The 19,502-nt window shown below is 42.8% G+C and overlaps 1 protein-coding gene across 4 annotated transcripts in view; it reads left to right on the top strand.

Moving 5' to 3' along the window:
- The first annotated feature begins 918 nt into the window (after positions 1-918).
- Positions 919-19,502, top strand: part of SLC25A42 (solute carrier family 25 member 42) — a 43,054-nt gene continuing 24,470 nt past the window's right edge. The window contains exons 1-5 of one of the 4 annotated variants that reach the window (XM_089670806.1): positions 938-1,085; positions 8,383-8,465; positions 9,257-9,384; positions 13,279-13,390; positions 18,784-18,809. In XM_089670806.1, the coding sequence (XP_089526932.1) occupies positions 9,298-9,384; positions 13,279-13,390; positions 18,784-18,809 (225 nt within the window). In that variant the 5' untranslated portion in view covers positions 938-1,085; positions 8,383-8,465; positions 9,257-9,297. Of the gene's footprint in view, positions 1,086-8,382; positions 8,466-9,256; positions 9,385-13,278; positions 13,391-18,783; positions 18,810-19,502 lie in introns of all 4 variants that reach the window. The other 3 variants (XM_089670808.1, XM_089670804.1, XM_089670805.1) reach the window with 3 other exon arrangements.

The following is a 19,502-nucleotide window of genomic DNA, read 5'->3' on the forward strand; positions in this document are numbered from 1 at the left end:
AGGCACAGTCGCAGTTTAGAAATTGCCCTTCAAATTTGAGGTGGCTAGAGTGGAGTTTCAATGAATGTCAATGGGCGGCGTGAGTTGCAAACAAATGGTCATATTGTGAAAACTATCAGGACTATGGCTTAGCCGTGGACATTTTTAGTGGCAGCAGGGATAGCTGAACGTTTGATATAAGATTTGTGTAGTTGGGCTTGAAAATGAGGGAGTGATGGCAGTTTAGAAAACATGTCCTGATTTTTCAGCTCACACTCTAGCTTTTGTCAGCTCCCACTCTAGTTTTGAACATTCCACCATTCATTCCTATGGGTCCAATTTCACCACAAAAATGCCAATATTTCGTGAACCAATCGGCGAAATGTTCCACAAAGTAATGGCACCCCAATCGGGAACAATCCGCACGTTTCGGTATATTACGGTCTAGGTAGTGTAAAAACTGTGGGAGGAGTTAGGGTGGTAAATTTGGCTATAATAATAAGAATATATATGTGAGATGACAGTAAGTGCCATGCAAGAACACTTAACTAAAACACAGTCTTAGATGATCTGACCTTGATGTGAGTTTTATTGAAATAGGTGAAAAGTCAGCTCCACTAGCACAGTAAAGTAACAACTGCCATCCCATTGAAGGCTGTGTTCTGCACTGTATACAGTGACAGCTCATCAATCCCAATTGCCCTTCGGATTGTACATGAGCCACGTGCTCTCCTCACACATATTTCCACTTGTACACACAGTGCTCAACCCCGCCCACTCCTATCACCTTTCACCCTGTTTCCAACACCCTTCCCCCATCCCCCAAAACAGCAGCCGCATGGGATTCATGACTCCGCCTTCTCTCTGCGCCATTGGTCCGTTTTCTTATCAATCACTTTCCTCGGTCCTGCCTCTTTTCGTCCCCGCCCAGCTTTACGCATCGCTTCTTCTGATTGGCGTACAGCCGTGCCTCTCTTCCTCGGCCTGCTAGTTCGCTGAGTTTCGTAGCTGGGCAACACCTGGAAGGGCGTAGCATGGGCGGTAACGCGGGCAATGGTACGGTGGCCTGCAGTGGGAGCGGGTGAGTGGAGTCCTGTCAGACTGGGGTGAGTGTGTCACCTGCTGTGGTAAACAGCTGTGCGGGCAGCGTGGCCTGTGTGGGGGAATGTGCCCGGGAGTTGTCATGTGTCCCTCTGCTGGCTTTACTCATGACACCTGCGAGGGAAACCTCTACGAATGTGTCCTGTTACTTTACATACTGTGCAGGGGGGAGCCCACCATCCACATGGCGGACACTGCACCCCACAGGTGTCTGTCTATGTATGTGGTGTACAGGAATGTGCCTTCTGACTGGCTGCACTGAGGGGGTGGGATGGACATAGGGATCACATGGTGCATGTTGTCTAAAGAATCCCCTGCTGTCACAGGATCACAGAACAGACCCAAACAGTCATCAGTCATGCATTGAATTGTATCTAAAGACTAACCCCCCCTTTTTTTTTTTTTAAAGTTTCGGAGAGCAAGGAAGCATTAGAGCCCCTGTCAGGCTTTTGTTGCTGCCTGGAGAGATTCATCATCAGTATATGTACATCAGTATATTGTGGGAAATCCCTGGTGTTCCTGCCACTCCCTCTGATTTCCTATTAAAAACTGACCACACTAGGTAGGAGAGCACATCCATCCCATAGTGGTCCGTTCTCTGGCTGTGCTGAGGCAACAGCCTGCCTGTCCTCCAATGGTCAGACCTGAAATGACGTGCACTCTGCACAGTACTGGGAAGATAGGTGTTCTGTTGTTTTTCCACTCCTAGCTCTCTAAGCGCTTTATGCAACTGAGGACAGATGTGATCACTTAACCGCTTTACAACCGAGCTATAGCCGAAAGATGGCTACAGCGCGGTTGTCCAGTTCTGGGAGGGCGTCATCTTTGAACGCACCTCCAGCATCGTGCTCCCGGCGCTGTCTGTTTTTGGTGTGTCCTACAGACACAGCTGATCACATGACTAAGTAAAAGGCCAATCACAGCAGCCTTTTACCACATGATCAGCTGTGTCCAATGACACAGCTGATCACAAAGTAAATACAGTTGCCGGTTATCGGCAGGATTTTCCTCACGCTGTCACAGAGTACCAATAACATGCTGCCGATAACTGGCAAATGTCACAGCAGATCTGCACTGATAATCAGGGCACTGATTATCTGTGCCCTGATTATCAATGCCCACCAGTACCGCCTCATCAGTGCCCATCAGTGCAGCCTCGTCAGTGAAGGAGAAAAATTACTTGTTTGCAAAATTTTATAATAGAAACAAAGAACTTTTTTTTTTTTTTTAATTTATAGTGCAAAAAATAACTCCAGTGCGATTAAATACCAACAAAAAAATCTCTATATGTGTGAAAAAAATGATAACAATTTCATATGGGTACAGTGTTGCATGACCGCACAATTGTCATTGAACGTGCAACAGCGCTGAAAGCTGAAAATTGGCCTGGGTAGGAAGGGGGTACAAGTGCCCAGTAGGCAAGTGGATAAAAAACAAAAAAGTTTTTTTTTTTTTTTTTTTTTTTATATGCACAAATGTTTTGCCTTTCATTTATATTTAAACATAATGCGTTGATTTTGAAGATAAGGTTTAACATATACTTTAAAAAACATGCTGTTGTTTAGTATTTATTTCATTATTTTAGTGTTTCATTATGTTGAAAATCTAAAATGTGCAAATGTATCATCTTAATTTTGCTAGCAAAAGTGTGCCCATTGGTTGACTGGGCTAAATATGGAAGGGCTCATCTTTGCAGTGAGGGCCAGTTCACACTACATGCGTTTCAGTTGTTTTTTTCTGCATCCAAAACGCACAAGAAGTAGGTGATATGGCTGTCAATGTCACAGTTCACATCAGTGCTTGCAGTTCCAGTGTGTTCCGGTTGCAAAAAAAAAAAGTAGAGCAGGCTGCATTTTTTTCTGCACAGAACTGTATTGGAACACGGTAAAACGCACTGGAACGCACATGAACCTATTTAAATTGAAGAAAAAGAGGGGGAAAAAATTAACTGGAAAGCATAAAAAAACGCACTGGAATGCATCAAGAACGCATCAAAAACCAATGGCACACACCAAAAACGCGTCAAACGCGTATGCAGAAACGCATCCGGACTGCGTTTCTATAGTGTGAACCATCCCTAAATGAGAGCATAGAAGTGCGCGTTGGGACAGTGGGGGTAAATGCTGATGCATGCGCTGGTGCAGTAGCAGCAAGTGTAGTGGTGAGAGACATGGGAGAGGTGAGGAGGATGGGAGTCAGCTGCAGTGATGAGAGTATGGGGGTGGAGGTTTCGGGCATAGTGGAGTGGGTAGTGCAGGCACAGTGGTGAAGGGGGTAGGTGCAGGCACAGTGGTGATGGGGGAAGGGGGTAGGTGCAGGCACAGTGGTGATGGGGGAAGGGGGTAGGTGCAGGCACAGTGGTGATGGGGGAAGGGGGTAGGTGCAGGCACAGTGGTGATGGGGGAAGGGGGTAGGTGCAGGCACAGTGGTGATGGGGGAAGGGGGTAGGTGCAGGCACAGTGGTGATGGGGGAAGGGGGTAGGTGCAGGCACAGTGGTATTGGGGGAAGGGGGTAGGTGCAGGCACAGTGGTATTGGGGGAAGGGGGTAGGTGCAGGCACAGTGGTGATGGGGGAAGGGGGTAGTTGCAGGCACAGTGGTGACGGGGAAGGGGGTAGTTGCAGGCACAGTGGCGACGAGGAAGGGGGTAGTTGCAGGCACAGTGGCGATGGGGAAGGGGGTAGTTGCAGGCACAATGGTGAATGTTCATAGAGGTCTGTTGTAACTCCAGATGCAGTACTGCCTGCCAGCAGCAGAGGTCAGGCAAGAGGGTTAGTGGTTTAAACTCCCAGGCTGGAAATGTAAAGTTCCTGTGTAAGTCACAGCATAAGTAAGGGAAGAGATGTGCTGTGAATTGATGGGGACAGACATTAAAAGGCATGATCCCATTGCAGTACAAACTTGCCCGTGGCAAGGTACCACTCTGTGGGGACAATTCACAAAGTGGTATCTCACCGCATCCAAGTATGCGCTAAGATATCGCACAAAAAGTTTGTTGGCATTCATTAAAAAATTGCTACTTAAATAATGCATGAGTTATTTTATTAAGTCATGCAGTATCTTAATAGTGAAAACATACAGCAATGTAGCTGTCAGCGGGTTCAGACAGTTGAATATAAAAACAAATTGACGGCTATTAAAAATGAAGAAAAATTTGCCGGGGCATGCTGGGGTGTGTCGGTTTTTTTTTTTTTTTTTTTCATTCAACCCACTGGTTAAATGAAAAAAAAAAATGTTGAATGTGCAACGTATTGTTTCTTTGTGATTTAGGCGTGCTGACAAGGTTTTACAATCTGACAATCAGGATATTATTTTTTTTTTTGCAGAATGACAATGTGTTAGATAACGAATATGATATGGATAACATATACTTCCCTTTTAGGAGGTCCTATGTGCTTTATTAGCCTGCTGTACCTTGTAAGATAGGTGTGTTCAGTGTTATGAAGGTAACTTCGTCACAGCAGAAATGAGAGATTTTGTTCAATGTTCGACTATGGGAGTTCAGTTTCAGGTTAAAAAAAAAAAGCAAAAAACACCAAACGAACAGATTTGTGTTATTTGACTCTGATTGTTTTGACTCTTCATACACTGAGAGTCGCAGACATTCTGGTAAACTCATGTGTGGCGTTTCGGAGAGAGCACTGGGTTTTATATCTGTGATGCTGATTTAAAGTCACGGAGATCTTATACAAGAATTTGCAGGGAGTGGTTTTTTGGGGGCATTTTTTTTTAATGCAGTTTACTATTGCTTTAACAGTCTGTCTCATTCCAGTGGGACACCCAGGGGTGTATTTACCACAAGGCAAACAAGGCATTTGCCTAGGGCGACATTTTTCAGGGGGGGCAGCACTGCCCCTCGGAAGAAGGGATGGAAGAAGGGACTCGCAAGGCATGGGGACCTGGTGGGTTCTGAGAGATGCTGTGGGTTTCATGACGGTGTATGCACAGCCCGATTTCTTGTTCCTGGGGATGTCCAGAGCTGTGAAGGTGAGTGTCTTTCTTTCTCTCGTCATGGGGGATGTTGTCTGGTTTATGGGGGGCAGTGGTAGTGGAAGGCTCGGGTGGAGGGTAGGGGTGTTCTTGGTCAATGGCAGGCTCTTTCTGTGGGAAAGGGGGGAGGGCACCCCAATTTTTGTGTTGCCTAGGGCAGCAAAAAACCTAAATACACCACTGGGGACACCCGGTCAATCAGCCGGCGCTTCTGGCTGCTGATCATAGAGCCAAACAAAGAGTGGAACTGCTTTTTTGCCTCTGATATAGGGAACCAGAAGCGATGACCTTGCGTTACTTCTGTTTACCCGAATGTAAACCACGCCATTTTTAAAAATAAAAAGCTTTTGATCATACCGATCTTGGTGTGATCAAATGCTTTTAAGTGCAGAGGAGGGATTTGGGGACTTATTGACTCCAGATCTCTCTATAAAGCATATCTGTCACATCTCTATTGCCGTCCAAAGGGATGTTTATGTTCCTTGTGACAGCAATAAAAGTGATAAAAAAAAAATGTAAACAACAGTGTAAAAATGTAAAAAAAAAAAAAATTTTAAATGCCTCCATGTACGCATCGGTCCTGCACACAAGCAGCAATTGTCCCATGCATGGGAGGTATCACCGTCCGATCAAGGGAAGTAAATCTAGCACCAGACCTCCTCTGTAAATCTAAAGTGGTAACCTGGAAAGGTTTTACATTATCTCCTATGGATAGTAAAATTTACATTGTTTGTCACTGTTGCACAGACGTGCGCAATTTTAAAGTGTGCCATGTTTGGTGCCTATTTACTCATTGTAACATCTTTTATATTTTACCAAAAATTGGGTTATGTATTGCAGGGCTCGATAAATCGGGCACCAGGTCGCCATGGCCACTAGAAAGTGTGGCCTGGCTGCAGGGCTGTTGTCAGCCCCAGTGGTGTAGCATAGGGGAGCACAGCCAGGTGCAACATTGCCGAGCAGCCTGCAGGTGTCTGCTACGTGTGTGAGGCCATGGAGTATTGAGGAACGGTGCTTTGAGGGCAGGTTAAAGGAGAGCTGCAGGAATGTGAAGGGTGGGTTAGGGGAGACGCAGGGCTGTACAGCAGTGGGAGGGGCAGGTCAGAGGAGGAGTGAAGCTGGCAGGAAGTGTCCCCTTTGGGGCACTTAGGGGACACCTGCCGCTTCAGGGAGACCCTCAGCCTTACCTCGGAGCAGAACTTGGTGGCTCAGCAATGGCTCCGAGCTGGACACCCTCTCATAAGGGACTTCTCTGGTGCTGCGGTTCTTACCCTGGACAGGGTCAGACTGCAGCTCCGAGTCGGGTCTGGGCAGCCCAGGAGCCTGCTACCTTCGTGACAGCCAGTGTGGCCACCTATCGGTGCCTCCTCGCCGGTGCAGCCTCATCACCGCACATCAGTGAAGAAAAATTACTTATTTGACAAAAAAGGTTTTTTTTTTTTTTTAATTTTTGGTCTTTTCTTTGTGTATTTAGTAACAAATAAAAAACCCAGTGGTGAATAAATATGACAAAAAGAAAGCTCTATCTGTCTCCAAAAAGAGATAAAAATATAATTTGGGTACAGTGTTGCATGACCGCGCAATTGTCCTTTAAAGTGTGACGGTGCTGAAAATTGGCCTGGGCAGGAAGGGGGCGAAAGTAACCAGTAGGTAAGTGATTAAAAAAAAAAAAAACTGGCTTCTAACTTTTTTAGCTGGCTCCTAGATTCAAAGCAAATTTGTCAAGCCCTGATGTATTGTATACTTTAAAAAAAAAAAAAAAAGCTTTTTAAAAACCACTGCGGAAATACCGTGGTACATAAAAAAAATTGTAACACCCACCAATTTATTTTCTAGGGCCTCTGCTTTAAAAAATATATAATGTTTGGGGGTTCTAAGAAAAAGAAAAAATTCTGATTGTTACATGTAAACAAAAAGTGACAGAAAAGACCTGGTCTTCAAGTGGATATTCATTAGCCATTTACCCCCCTTCCTGACCAGGCCATTTTTTGTGTTCCAGCGCTGCTTTACTTTAACTGATGATTGCACGGACATGGAATGCTGCACCCAAATGAAATTTACGTCCTCTTTTTTTTTTTTTTTTTTTTTTTTTTTTTTTTTTTTTTTTTTTTTTTTTCCCATGAATTGAGCTTTCTTTTGGTGGTATTTGATCGCCTGTGCGGGTTTTTAATTTTTTTTTTTTATTTTTTTGCGCTATAAAAAAAAAAAAGACCAACAATTTTGAGAGAAAAAAACAATTTTTTGACTTTCTGCTATTAAACATGTCCAGTAAAAAAATGTAAAAAATCAAATTTCATCATAAATTTAGGCCAAAATGTATTCTGCTACATGTCTTTGCTAAAAAAAATCCCATTATGTGTAAATTAATTGGTTTACATGACAGTTATAGCGTTTACAAATGGCGGTATAGATACTGGAATTTTTTTTTTTTTTATACTAGTAAAGGTGGCCATCAGCGACTTATAGCGGGACTGTGGCAGACATTGACACTGGGGGGAACTGACTTGGTGTCACTGACATCCTCAGTGACACCAATACAGTGCTTAGTGCTAAACCAAAGCACTGACACTACTAATGGCGCTGGGCCGAAAAGGGCTAACTTGAGGGGCAATCAAAGGGTTAACTGTGTGCAGGGAGTGTTTTACTAGGGGGCCGTGTCAGTGTGCTTCACTGTAAGCACACTACTTTGGATACCTGTGCTGTGCACAGCCATCCAAAGCAGTGTGCCCGAGCTGACAGGGAAGAGAAGTGTTAGTAAACAAAACAGTCCTCTTCCCCATCGGAGATCCTCAGAAATCACCAGCCGGCACCCGGTTATTGACAGCCAAGAATAGCGCTCGCACGCGCCCCCTACCCGGAAATGCAAAATCACGTGTATATATATATATATATATATATATATATATATATATGTACTTAATTTTGCTCACCTGTGCCGCCTTGTAGCAGTATTTCTGCTATGGGGTGGTCGGGAAGCTGTTAAATAGTGTGTGGCTAGACCACAACTTATGTAACAAATGTATTTGTTTACTTTTTTAATTGACAGGTTTATGTAATATTTACTGTTTCTTGTTTTTGCAGTCAATACCGCATAAACCTGTAGTGAATTGAGAACTTCCATTTTTTATGCGATATTTTGGATATATGATCCAAATATTGCATGTGATATCCTTTTAGTGAATTGAGCCCCTGGTTTTGTATTACAAATACTTAAATAATATATGGTCATATTCATTTTTATATAAATTTTTCATGTACATAATTCTTAATAAGGCTATATATAGGTTTTCTACCTGTCGGTTTTCTCTTTGAGCAGCCATCTGCCTCTCACAATCTGCTTTCCTTGTATCTGCTTATACTGTTGATTGGCAATTGAGGTTCCAGTTTGCACCCCAGGTATTTTGATTTGTGCATCGATTATTGATGTTTCTTCTAAATACATATGATTTGATTACTCAGTGTATATGGCACTTTTTTACATAATTAAAGCACAGAAAAATCAGTGTTTAATATGTTTCTTATAGCGCCATGCACACTGTGCAAAGTCACGTTAAAAACGTGAGTTTTTCAGCTTTTTTTTTTTTAGCGTTTTTGCATTAGCGTTTAGCAGCGTTTTCTGCGTTTGCGGTTTTTAGCTGTTTTTTATTTATTTATTTTTTTCCTAAAAAGTCCAAAAACACCAGTTTACGGCGTTTTACTGCATTTTCATCGTTAGATCGTTTTTACAGCTAAAAAACTCCTCTAGAAACCCACTAGTCCTGGGTTTTTTTTTTTTACAGCCAAAAAACTTCCCTTTCAAAAATTGTTGATTACAGTCTGTGTGCATGGGCACATAGGATAACATGCTGGGGGAGGGGGGGGGGGGTTACTAACTGTAGAAAAAAAGTCCAAAACAGCCGCTTTAAAAACATCCAGTGTACAGGGTCTTAGAGTCAGGACCTAGCAGCAATGATTGGGATGTTTCATGCAGTAGTTCTGAAAATAAGCTGCTGACTTGTGCCAGTGCTCAGGAGCATTACTGGTTGCATGTTGCTCGCCCCCTCCTTTTTTTTCACCTTAACACTTCACTGAAAGTCATTACAAGAAATGTTCTGCTGTTTACATGACTTGCTTTATACCACAAGGTAAAAAAAGGGTACTGCTTGGAGATATCCTACGTCAAAAGTTCTTTTTTTTTTCATTGTCAGGATTCGCTTTGTTTTCTAACATAGCTGTGAAGAATTGTGGTATGGAGAATGCTATTAAGAAGAGCCAAGTGAGTCTGAACAGAAATGGAGCACATACTGTCCTTTCCACTACTGCAGTGTCATCAGAGGTAAGAGATATGGAGTAGTAACAAGCAGTGTTGTTGGTGTTTTAGGAACAGGACTGAAAGCAAGCGCCACCTAATTTAGCCTTGGCACAGTTGTATGGGATATCCTAGCAGGAGCAGGGATGTAGAAATTTTTTAAAAAACTACTTTTCCCAATCTACTTTTCCCTCATGACAATCTACTTGTCCTGATAAGATGCTTTTAGGAATTTCTGGGGCTTTTAAAAATGAAAGGGGCTTTACGGCAATTTAGAATTTTTAACATTGCGCTGTTTATCTCCTATTCCCCTCTCTGCCTCTCTTCAGCACTGCACCCGGGGACTAGCAGGGAGGAGAGAGACCTCACAGTGTGCTGAGCACCAGTTGGATGCTTGTCAGGAAAGGAAAGTGTTGGGCTCTCTTAACCCTCAGCAGAAGCATATCTACTGAGCGAGTAAATGATGCACTGGCCCCATTGAGGAAAAAACAAAACAAAAAACCTTTAGGCTACGTTCACACTAGCATTGTGTGCAGGTGGCAGAGAGGCGCTTGGGAAGCGTTTTTACCGCTTCCCAAACGCCTCGGACAATTCTGCACATTACAGCACATGGTGCTGTTCTAGCGTCAGCGTCGCGGCAAAACGGACACCTCTGGTCGAGTCAGGAGGCGTTGAAGCCTCCTATTCTAGTCTATGGTGCCGCTCCGCAAACGCCCGGCCGTCAGTTGCGATGCGTTTGCGGAGCGGTAACACCATTCAAACTTCATTATAGGCGTTTGTGGGGCGTTTTTAATGCTTGGCAAATGCCTAGCAACCGCCGCTAAACCGTGCATGCGGTGTTTGCCAAGTATTAAAAAACGCTCCGAAAACGCCGGACCGGGGCACCGCTATAGGGGCGTTTGGCAAGCATTGGTAAAACGGTCAAGTGTGAACGAGCCCTTATACCTTCAGGGTTACCCTCGCACACAAAAGCACTTGGGTGCTCAGTACAAGTGGATTCATCAGGCCTATTCTGACACTTCTCTCCTACATGTAAAAATCTGTATTTTTACATGTAGCACAGAGTGAGCACGGGTGGACGGGGATGTTTTTAGAGTCCTTTTTTTAAATAAATAATTATTTATTTTATTACATTATTTTTTATTTTTACACTGTCCCTTTTATTTTTTTTTTACCAATTTTATTGCTATCACAAGAAATATAAACATCCTTTGTGATAAAAATAAAGCATGGCATGTCCTCTTTATGGAGAGCTCTGGGGTCTATTAGACCCCAGTTCTCCTATACCTGTGAAAGCATCAGATCAAAAAAAAAAAAAAAATTTGATGCTTTCCCCTAAAAAATGGCATTGTTTACATTGGTCCTAAACCGGAAGTGATGTCATGATGTCGCTGCTGGCCTCCTAGGTCAGAAGGTGATTAGAGACAATTTGGTCACTATCCACCTCAATGGCCAGCTGCCAAATAGGTTCCAAAGCTTTTGGGTGAGACCGTTAAGCACAAGATCCACTGGAAAGGGGGTGGTGACGCCTCCTGCTGCTTCTAAAAGTGATCTGGTGGTTACTCAGTTGCTCGGATCACTTTATTGGGGATGTTTTACTTAAACTGCATGGTGCAAAATCTGGTACAGCTCTGCTTAGACACCAGTCAGCTTTCATGATTTTTTTTGTCAAAGCTTAATTGAACAAGCTGAAGTTAGAAGCTAATTGGCTACCATGCACAGCTGCACCAGATTTTACACTCTCCAGTTTTAGTAAATAACCCCTGTGTGTCTAAGGAGAAGCTGGAGAAAAACACAACAGACACATATGAAGTGGAGAACAGATTCATAAGAAGCTTTGGGTTATTTTCTAATGGAAATAACTTGAAATTATACAAACTACCAAACCACTATTAGATATTATCATTAACTATTTAACTGACTAAAGTCTAGGAAAGTTCTCTTTTGGGGAGGTTAGCAAGTGGTAATTTCCCGAGGTTCGTCAGCTAAATAAAGGTATTTATTTACAATTGGAATGCACCCAAAATTCTTATTGTCTATGTGATTTGCATAATTTATTTTGTTAGCTTATGTCCAAAAACTAAATAACTGTAAATAGCAATAGATAAAAAAAAAATCTGCTAGACATTAAATTTGGAATGCCCTGTAAGCCTGTCATTTGATCAAAGACCAATGGTCTTTGCTGAAAGGGTTTGGGTAACTGAAATGTCAATTATTGGCTGGTAAACTATGCCTGAACAGTGATGAGACCATTCATAGACTAAGTAACTGGGCACAGTAAAATGCCAGATAATTATTTAAAATAGCTGTTATTCTGCTCTTTCTATAACCGTGTACATTACAGAAAAGTTAAAGTAGAATTATGGGCCAATAAAAAAATTGGCCCATAATTCTACTTTAAATAGCTTTTCTGTAATGTACACCTCCCGTATTTTATCAAAAGAAAAAAAAATTCTTTTGATAAAGTACGGGAGGTCATAACCCCTGTCTGTGTGTTGTGTGTGGGGTTTTTTTTTTTTTTTTTCCTCCATTGGGGAGATTTACTGTCATTTTCTGTCCCATAGCCAAACAGGAAGTGTGAGGAATTCCCTGTAAATTAGGAAGTCTCTTGTGGCCCTCCCAGGTCACCAGAGCTAGTTCCCCCATTGGAAGATTTCCCCTCTTTTACTTTTTTGGAGACAACCGAAAATGTAGGATTTACTTTCACTTTCAATGATAATGGTAAACCGGACAAACCGAGAGGGTGAATCTCCCTAACGGGGGCATAGACCACAATAAAAAAAATTGAAACAAATTCTACTGTGCACGTGAAAGTGATATTTGCTCGCATAAACACATATCCGATGAGCTATTACACTACGTACTGTACTCTCCTACAGGTTTTGCATTGAAAGCCTTAGGGCAAGGGTGTGCAGAGATCATTATATGAGATAAGAGATGAGTTTTATTACTGTAGCTAATGCATAAACACGTCTTTGCTTTGTAAGAGATTTCTCGCAGATTGATATTTTGCAATCAAGTAAAATTGTTTCCCTCTTTCATGATGTCCTGTTCCAAAAATTAGACTGGTATCATATGTCAAATCTCACATTGTAGTTCTGCACCAGTCAGCTGTCAGCCAGTGCAGAGTATATCTAGCATTGCTGTGCGGAGGAGTTGGGATAGGTCCCCCTGTATTACGCCTCCGCCCCCTGTATTCATATTTGTGTGTGTGTGTGTGTGTCTGGGGGTGGGGTTGTCCAAGCTCAGAGTGAAAATGCAGTTCATGAAATGAAGGTCTAAGTGAAGATAATGTTAAGATTTCTTTTTTGTACAGGTACATATGTTCATTTGTATTTATGACTTCAACAAATAATCAGATGGCTAAGATACAAATAATCTCTTATGGCAAGGTTGGGACTCTTTGGCTGATTCCTCTGAGTTCCCCCCCCCCCCTCCCTTTCCTGTTTTTTTTCTTTTTTCTTGGACATAGCTGTGTACACAGGTAAACCCAGCTTGACTATCCACTTATCCATTAGATGTATGAAAAAAAGCTATTATATTTGTTTTCTAAAGCTACCATAGGTGTACACAGGTTCTTTAGAGCACCCAAGCTTGACTGAATTCTTGTTCTCCTTTCTATGTAGAAGAAGATCTATTACTCTAGCCAAATCCTATGTTCTTGCTTTCAGTAATAAACGTCAGTGCCTCTTTTATTAGACTGGTGCACCCCAAAGGGTTTAGGCATAGTAAAAGAGACATTTCACTTTAACTTGACTGGATATAAATAATTTTTTTAAATAAGGTAGGTCATTCTAGTTCACTTTTAAGTAAACTTTGTTGACACTATAAATCGTGTATGGAGTACGTGTTATAGTACCCATTAGGGATAACCATACTTTTTGTAGATTGTTGTTGTAACTGTCTATTCTGTTTCACTAGGGAAACAAAAACGGCAAGGGAGTCATCAACTCCTTAATGTCTGGCGCTTTGGCTGGAGCTGTGGCCAAGACAGCAGTTGCTCCACTGGACAGAACCAAAATCATATTTCAAGGTAGGTTCACTTTTGTTAAGTAAATATAGTGTACATGGAGATCGACGCATCCTACATTTTAAACTTTTGCAAAAAAGAAATTTTGAAGTGGTATTTAAAGCGGCGTTCCACCCAAAAGTGGAAGCTCTGCTTATTTGCCTCATTCCCCCCCCCCCCCCCCCTCCACTGCCACATTTAGCACCTTTTAGGGAGGAGAGAGCAGATACCTGGTTTTGATAGGTACCCACTCCCACTTCTGGCTCACTTCGCCACGATGAACTGAGCCGGAAGTTCGGCCCCCCTCCTCCTCCTCCTGCAGTCTCCTGGGAACCTTCACAGGTCCCAGAAGACTGCCAGACCAATCAGGATGCGCAGCGCGACTCACGCATGCACAGTGGACACTCGGCTGTGAAGCTGCAAGCTGTCACAGCCTGGTGCCCACAGTTGAGCTGCTGGCATCAGGGAGAGAAGGGATGGTGCGTCGCTGGACTCTGGTACAGGTGTGTGTGTGTTTATTAAAAGTCAGCAGCTACAAAAACTGTAGCTGCTGACTTTTTATAAAACACAAAAATGGCTGGAACTCCACTTTAACTTGTCTTCAGGGGTGTGGAAATTTTTGGGAAAACTACTTGTCCAGGGACTAAATCGGTGTCCCAATCTACTTGTCCCTCATGACAATCTACTTTTCCTGATAAAAATAAATATATTTTAACCAAAACCGTATTTAAATCTGAGGAGCTTTATGGAATGTCTGGGGCTTTTAAAAACAAAAGGGGCTTTATGGCAACTTAAATGTTTAATATTTTTAACATTGCGTTGTATATCGCCTCCTCCCCTCCCCTCCCTGCCTGTCTCCAGCACCGCACCCAGGGACTAGCAAGGCGGGGAGAGACCTTTCAGTGTAATGAGCACCGATTGGCTGCTCGTCAGAAAAGGGGCGTGTCGAACTGATCCTTTATCCCTTTCGCTGCCAGAGCTGTTTTTGCACCTTTAAAAAATAATTTAAGGCTTGAAAGTTTACAGAAAACCCCCAAACAATATATATTTTTTTGAAAGCAGAGACCCTAGAGAATAAAATAGCGGTAGTTCCAATTTTTTATGTCACACGATATTGTCACGAAGGTGACCTTAAATTTGCGTGTGCTCGTAAAACCGCAAGAAACTTTGGTACCCTATATTTTCTATAGGTGACGCTTTTAAAGCTCTGTATAAGTTATCAGTTTAACATTACAGAGGAGGTCTGGTGCTAGAATTATTGCTCTCGCTGTGGGGTCATGGCAATATATAACGTGTATCGCAGTCATCGTTTTCATGTGTAGGAGCCCCAGCGCGTGCTTTTACGTTGTACGTGCATGGGGGTGCCTTGAAAAAGTTGGGGGAGGGGGCGGTTATATGCTATGGTGAAACTTACATTTTTTTAAAAAATAAAAAAAAGTGATGATTTTTGGTGACAGGTTCTTCTTTTTTTTTTTTTTTTTTTTAGACATCTTTTGAGATGTCTCCCCTGTGCTTCCCTGAATGTAATGCAGTGCACATCGCACTGCATTACATTCTTTCCTGGCCTCGATGACTGGGAATCTGACAACGGCGACCCGGTAGTGACGTCACATCACTTCCTGGTCAGTACAAGATGGGGAGGAGAGCGGACGTATCCGCTCTCCTCCCTCCTCTATAACCACATCCTGACATACCACCAGCACCTACTGAACCAGTTGCGGGCCCGCAGATGGGCAAGCGGAGCCTGGAACATATAGCGGGCGGAGGTGCAGCTGCGGCTGGCACTGTGGGCTGTGTGGAAGCAATCGGGTGGCAGCGCTACCGCCCGAATGCTTCCACCTGACAGGTGGGCCCTGCTGCTTTTCCACAACAGGGCTAAAGGCAAAAAAACCTATCTGCCCGGTGCCTGGAACTACATGTCCCAGGCATCGGGCGAAAGGAATTGCACATCCCTGTGTCTTACATTTCTACCTACAGGTAAGCTTATAATAAAGCTTACCTGTAGGTAAAATTAATATCTCATAAACATGCTACGTTTAGGAGATATTCCAATGAGCAGCAGTCGGTGATGTTACCAGCGCATACGCACTGAAGGAACAGCACAAGCATGCCGTTCCTTCAGAGTTTTGTGCTGTAAACCATGACTCCTGTGCATATGCACGAGAGTGATGTGTTCTTGCCTAGCCAGTCAGATGGCCAGAGTCCCTGAAACCAGGAGGAAGACTGAGTGAAGATTGAAGCTCTGTCAGCGGTGAGGGCTTCATTTTAAAGTGTCTAAACCCATCACCCTGCATTCACTATATCTGGTCTCCCATAGTACACACAACATGGAAATGCAATTATTTTAGTAAATATAAACTGCTAAATGCCTTTTCTCATCAGCAGTATATAGCAGTCTTGTGACTTCTATCAGTGTCCAGCTGAGCACTGGTTAAAGCTTGTAGGAGGTGTTTTCATTCTCCTCTGACTGCTTTATGAGGCTGCATAACCTCTGACCCTCTGTCTGGGCAGTACTGATTGGTCCTGTGCTGATCACATGCACCCTCCCAAAGAAAAACAAAACTTTCTAGCAATACATACTAAACTGAGCATGTGCTCCTAGAGCTCTGTACTATCAAGATTGATTGGGGACAGTAGAAGGGGAGAATCAGAGAAGACATGCTCAAACAGCCTTTTTACACAGTGTGCAGGATTAACCCATTAGATTCCACTTTGAGTACAACAAGTATGCTTTGATGCACATACGGACTGATTTTACTGTTGTGAGTTTAGTACCACTTTAAGGCAAGTCTCTCATAATGTGCTAGTATGCAATGCAAAGCAGCATATTATGGCTCCTTTCACATGGAGTGGACTGTAGTTGCGATCCGCTTGTTCAGTACGGGATTTGTCCGCTGATCCCCGCTGAGCAGGCGTATGACAGGTTCATGTGCACTCTACTTGTGCACACACAGACTGCTCTCCTCTATGGGAGGTCAGTGTAAACAGAACGCCTGTCCATTTACACCTGACTGCCATCTGACCTGACCTGTTGGACAGAAGGGGATTGAATCCCCTCCGTCTTTTTGATGGATTGGATTGGATGTAGGCGGGTGTAAACGAACATGTGTCCATAGAGGAGTATAGAAGTTCCGATTGGATCTACCTGAAAAACAGATAGGCGGACCTGGTCGGAAAGTTTGTGTGAAGTCTTTGAAAAAAAAAAAAAAAATAAAGCTTCACTGTAAAGAGAAACTGCTTGCTGAAGTATCTGCAAAATCTAACACTCCAGAAGTGTTGATTTCTTAATGACGCTCTGAATTCTGTGATGCCTCCAGCTTTCCCCTATGTTACTTCAAGTACTGAAGTAAGACATGGTGGATTGAATCACTGTGCACAGCAGGGTAGAAGAAGTCCAACACTCCCAGAAGCATTGGTTTCTCTTAAATGTCTTCTTTTTGTAATTCTTTATTTTGACATTGTGCATTTTCAAAAGAAGTACCATCACTCCAATATACAATAAATGTGAGCAAGAGCCACCACAAGTACGTAAGGGCACAACCTGTCAATATATTTCCAGCATCCAAGAACCCTAGACTAAGTACATTTTGTCCACAACAGAGATTGGTTAAATGCCAAATCTACTGGAACTGAGGTGTAATGATCCTAAAATCTTAAATGTCTTCTCTGCAGCAGGCATAATTGTTTGCACATTGAGTCACTTTGATATCCCTTTTTCTTACACCCTGACATTCCCCTATCTTATCACTACTCTTCCTCTGCTCACTAAGCCCCTATTTACATATGAGCGCTTTGTAGCTCAAAGCTCCAAAGATCCAAAATGCTGTACAACCAAAATTCTATGCTTTTACTGTTTTCCTGTTCATATGTGAGCATTCAAGCGCCTGTAGCTCAATGCCTGAAGCTTACAAAAGTTCATTAGCAAGTTATGAAGTGGAATGAGGTGTTTTTGTTCTCATTGATTTTGAAAGGACCGCAAAAACACGTGTTGTGTGCGTTTTTTCAAGCACTCCCATAATAAGAGTATTAAGGGGCCAAAAAAGCGTGGTTCTGCCCCCAAAAAGCTCCGGTATGGCACTTCATGCAAAAAAAGTCTCAAAATTTGCCTCTATATGTTATGCTTAAGTGTACACTGGGCTAAGCATGTCCACCAAGAAAGTCTCATTGGAAGGTAGTTCCACTTAGGAGAGGTTACCCATGATGTTTGGTAAAGTCAAGGAACAGAAACAAAGTGAGACTTGAAATATATCTAAATACAAAAATTGTAATATATTGCAATTTGTCTGACTTTTTTTCCTTTTATTTTCACCTGTCAATCCTGTGAATTATACGCGTGTTGTTCATTTTGTTTCCTTTAGTAATAAAGGGGACCACATGCCATGGAATACTCTTACGTTTCAAACACTTTTCACTGGATTCTCATGACCACCTCTCATTAGACCAAATTCTCTACTCAGATAATCTTTGGCAATGTGACCATTTACTATGCGATCTCAGCAGCAGGTAGTGCAGAGAAGAGTATTTTTACAGTTTCTGTTATGCCTGATTCACAATGGCACTGTCAAACTTTCATTTTCTTGAATTTAGAGGCATTTCTAAATGCATATAAATGTATGTAATATTTTTGATGCCACTCACGCCGAGTGTTTACCAGCATTTAGGCGCAGTCAGTTTAGCTGCATTTAGGCCTCATATTCACATGGGGTGTATGAACCCTGTGTGAGGGCCATTTGTACCCACACAGGGATGCACAGGTGTTACATGCTTCCATTGCTGTCAGTTGGGCAACAGTGGCTGCAAGAACACAACCACAGCTCCCGATGTGACATCTGTGTGGGTGCATGACCCCAAACGCACAGACAAACAGAGTTCTTTTCAATTAAAAGCTTTGGATGCAACTAAGCGAGACTATAAACAGAGCTAAGAGCAGAAACATATAAATGCCAGAGAAAGTGATCTGGGAGGTATAAAAGTTGCTTCTACTTCCCAGATGACTCCTCCTACAATTAGAAAGGCTAAATGCAGGAATACTAATGTTAGTGAGGCCTTAGTGTTTTTGCAGAACATGCACATAGCTAGGACTCTTCTTTATATAGAAAATAACATTTTAATTTGTCTAGGTCAGTGTTCTCCAAACTGCAGCCCTTTGCATACCTTTATCTGGCCCTTGGGACACCATTCCTCCCACTGACCTCAACAATGGGACACTATTCCTCCCACTGATACCAATGATGGGGCACGATTTCTTCCCAAAGTCTGAAGGACCATAAACTGGCCCTTTTTGTTTAGAAAGTTGAGACCCCTGGTCTATGCCATAGGTGTTACAAAAAATCATACATCATTGACTACTGTTGTTTCTTTGAAAATAAAGAAAATGCTTTTCTTTTATTAACAAATCTTTTTTTCCCTTTTCCCAGTATCTTCAAACAGATTTTCAGCAAAGGTTAGTACAGACGTGACTGTGGGTTATCTTGTTTACTAATACATTTTTGTCCTGTCCTGTTACAATTAAAAACTGATGCAAAATGAGACTTGTTATGCTTATTTGTGACTGCAGCATTTGTGTTTATACTGAGAGTTTTTGGGTGGATTTAGATTTAGAGAGTGAAAAAACAAGGACAGTGGATAAAGCCTAGAGAGACTTAGGCAGGCCATAGACGGGCCGTTTATCGGCCGAATTTTCGGCTGATAAACGAAAAATCGGTCGGCCCTGTTGCCGATGCTGCCACCCATGTCCACGAAAAACAGCTATTTTTCACGGATTTTCCAGCATGACCGATAAAAATAAATGACGAGATCCGCAAAAAACGGCCGACGGGCTGGCCCCACTAACGGTGTGATTATCTGCCAATCTTTCGTGCAGATGAAAATTCGGCCGATAAATGACCCATCTATGGCCTGCATAACTTAATGTGGTGTTAGGCCTCATTCTCACGTGGCAATTAGTTCCCATGCCTCAGGCAGGGCTGCTTGTTGTGTGCATCCCCATTTCCTGACACAGAAATGCACAGGTGTTGCATGCATCCCACAGTGTGTATTTAGGGCAATGCACCCTTATGGATGTCACATTGGATACTTAGTAGCGGCTGTGTCTGGGAAACTGCTATGTCACAGTTGACATCAATGGAACTGCCTA

The sequence above is a fragment of the Staurois parvus genome, unplaced genomic scaffold, assembly GCF_062004578.1.
Source record: "Staurois parvus isolate SC_StPar_1 unplaced genomic scaffold, SC_StPar_1.0 ptg000096l, whole genome shotgun sequence".
NCBI lineage: Eukaryota > Metazoa > Chordata > Amphibia > Anura > Ranidae > Staurois > Staurois parvus.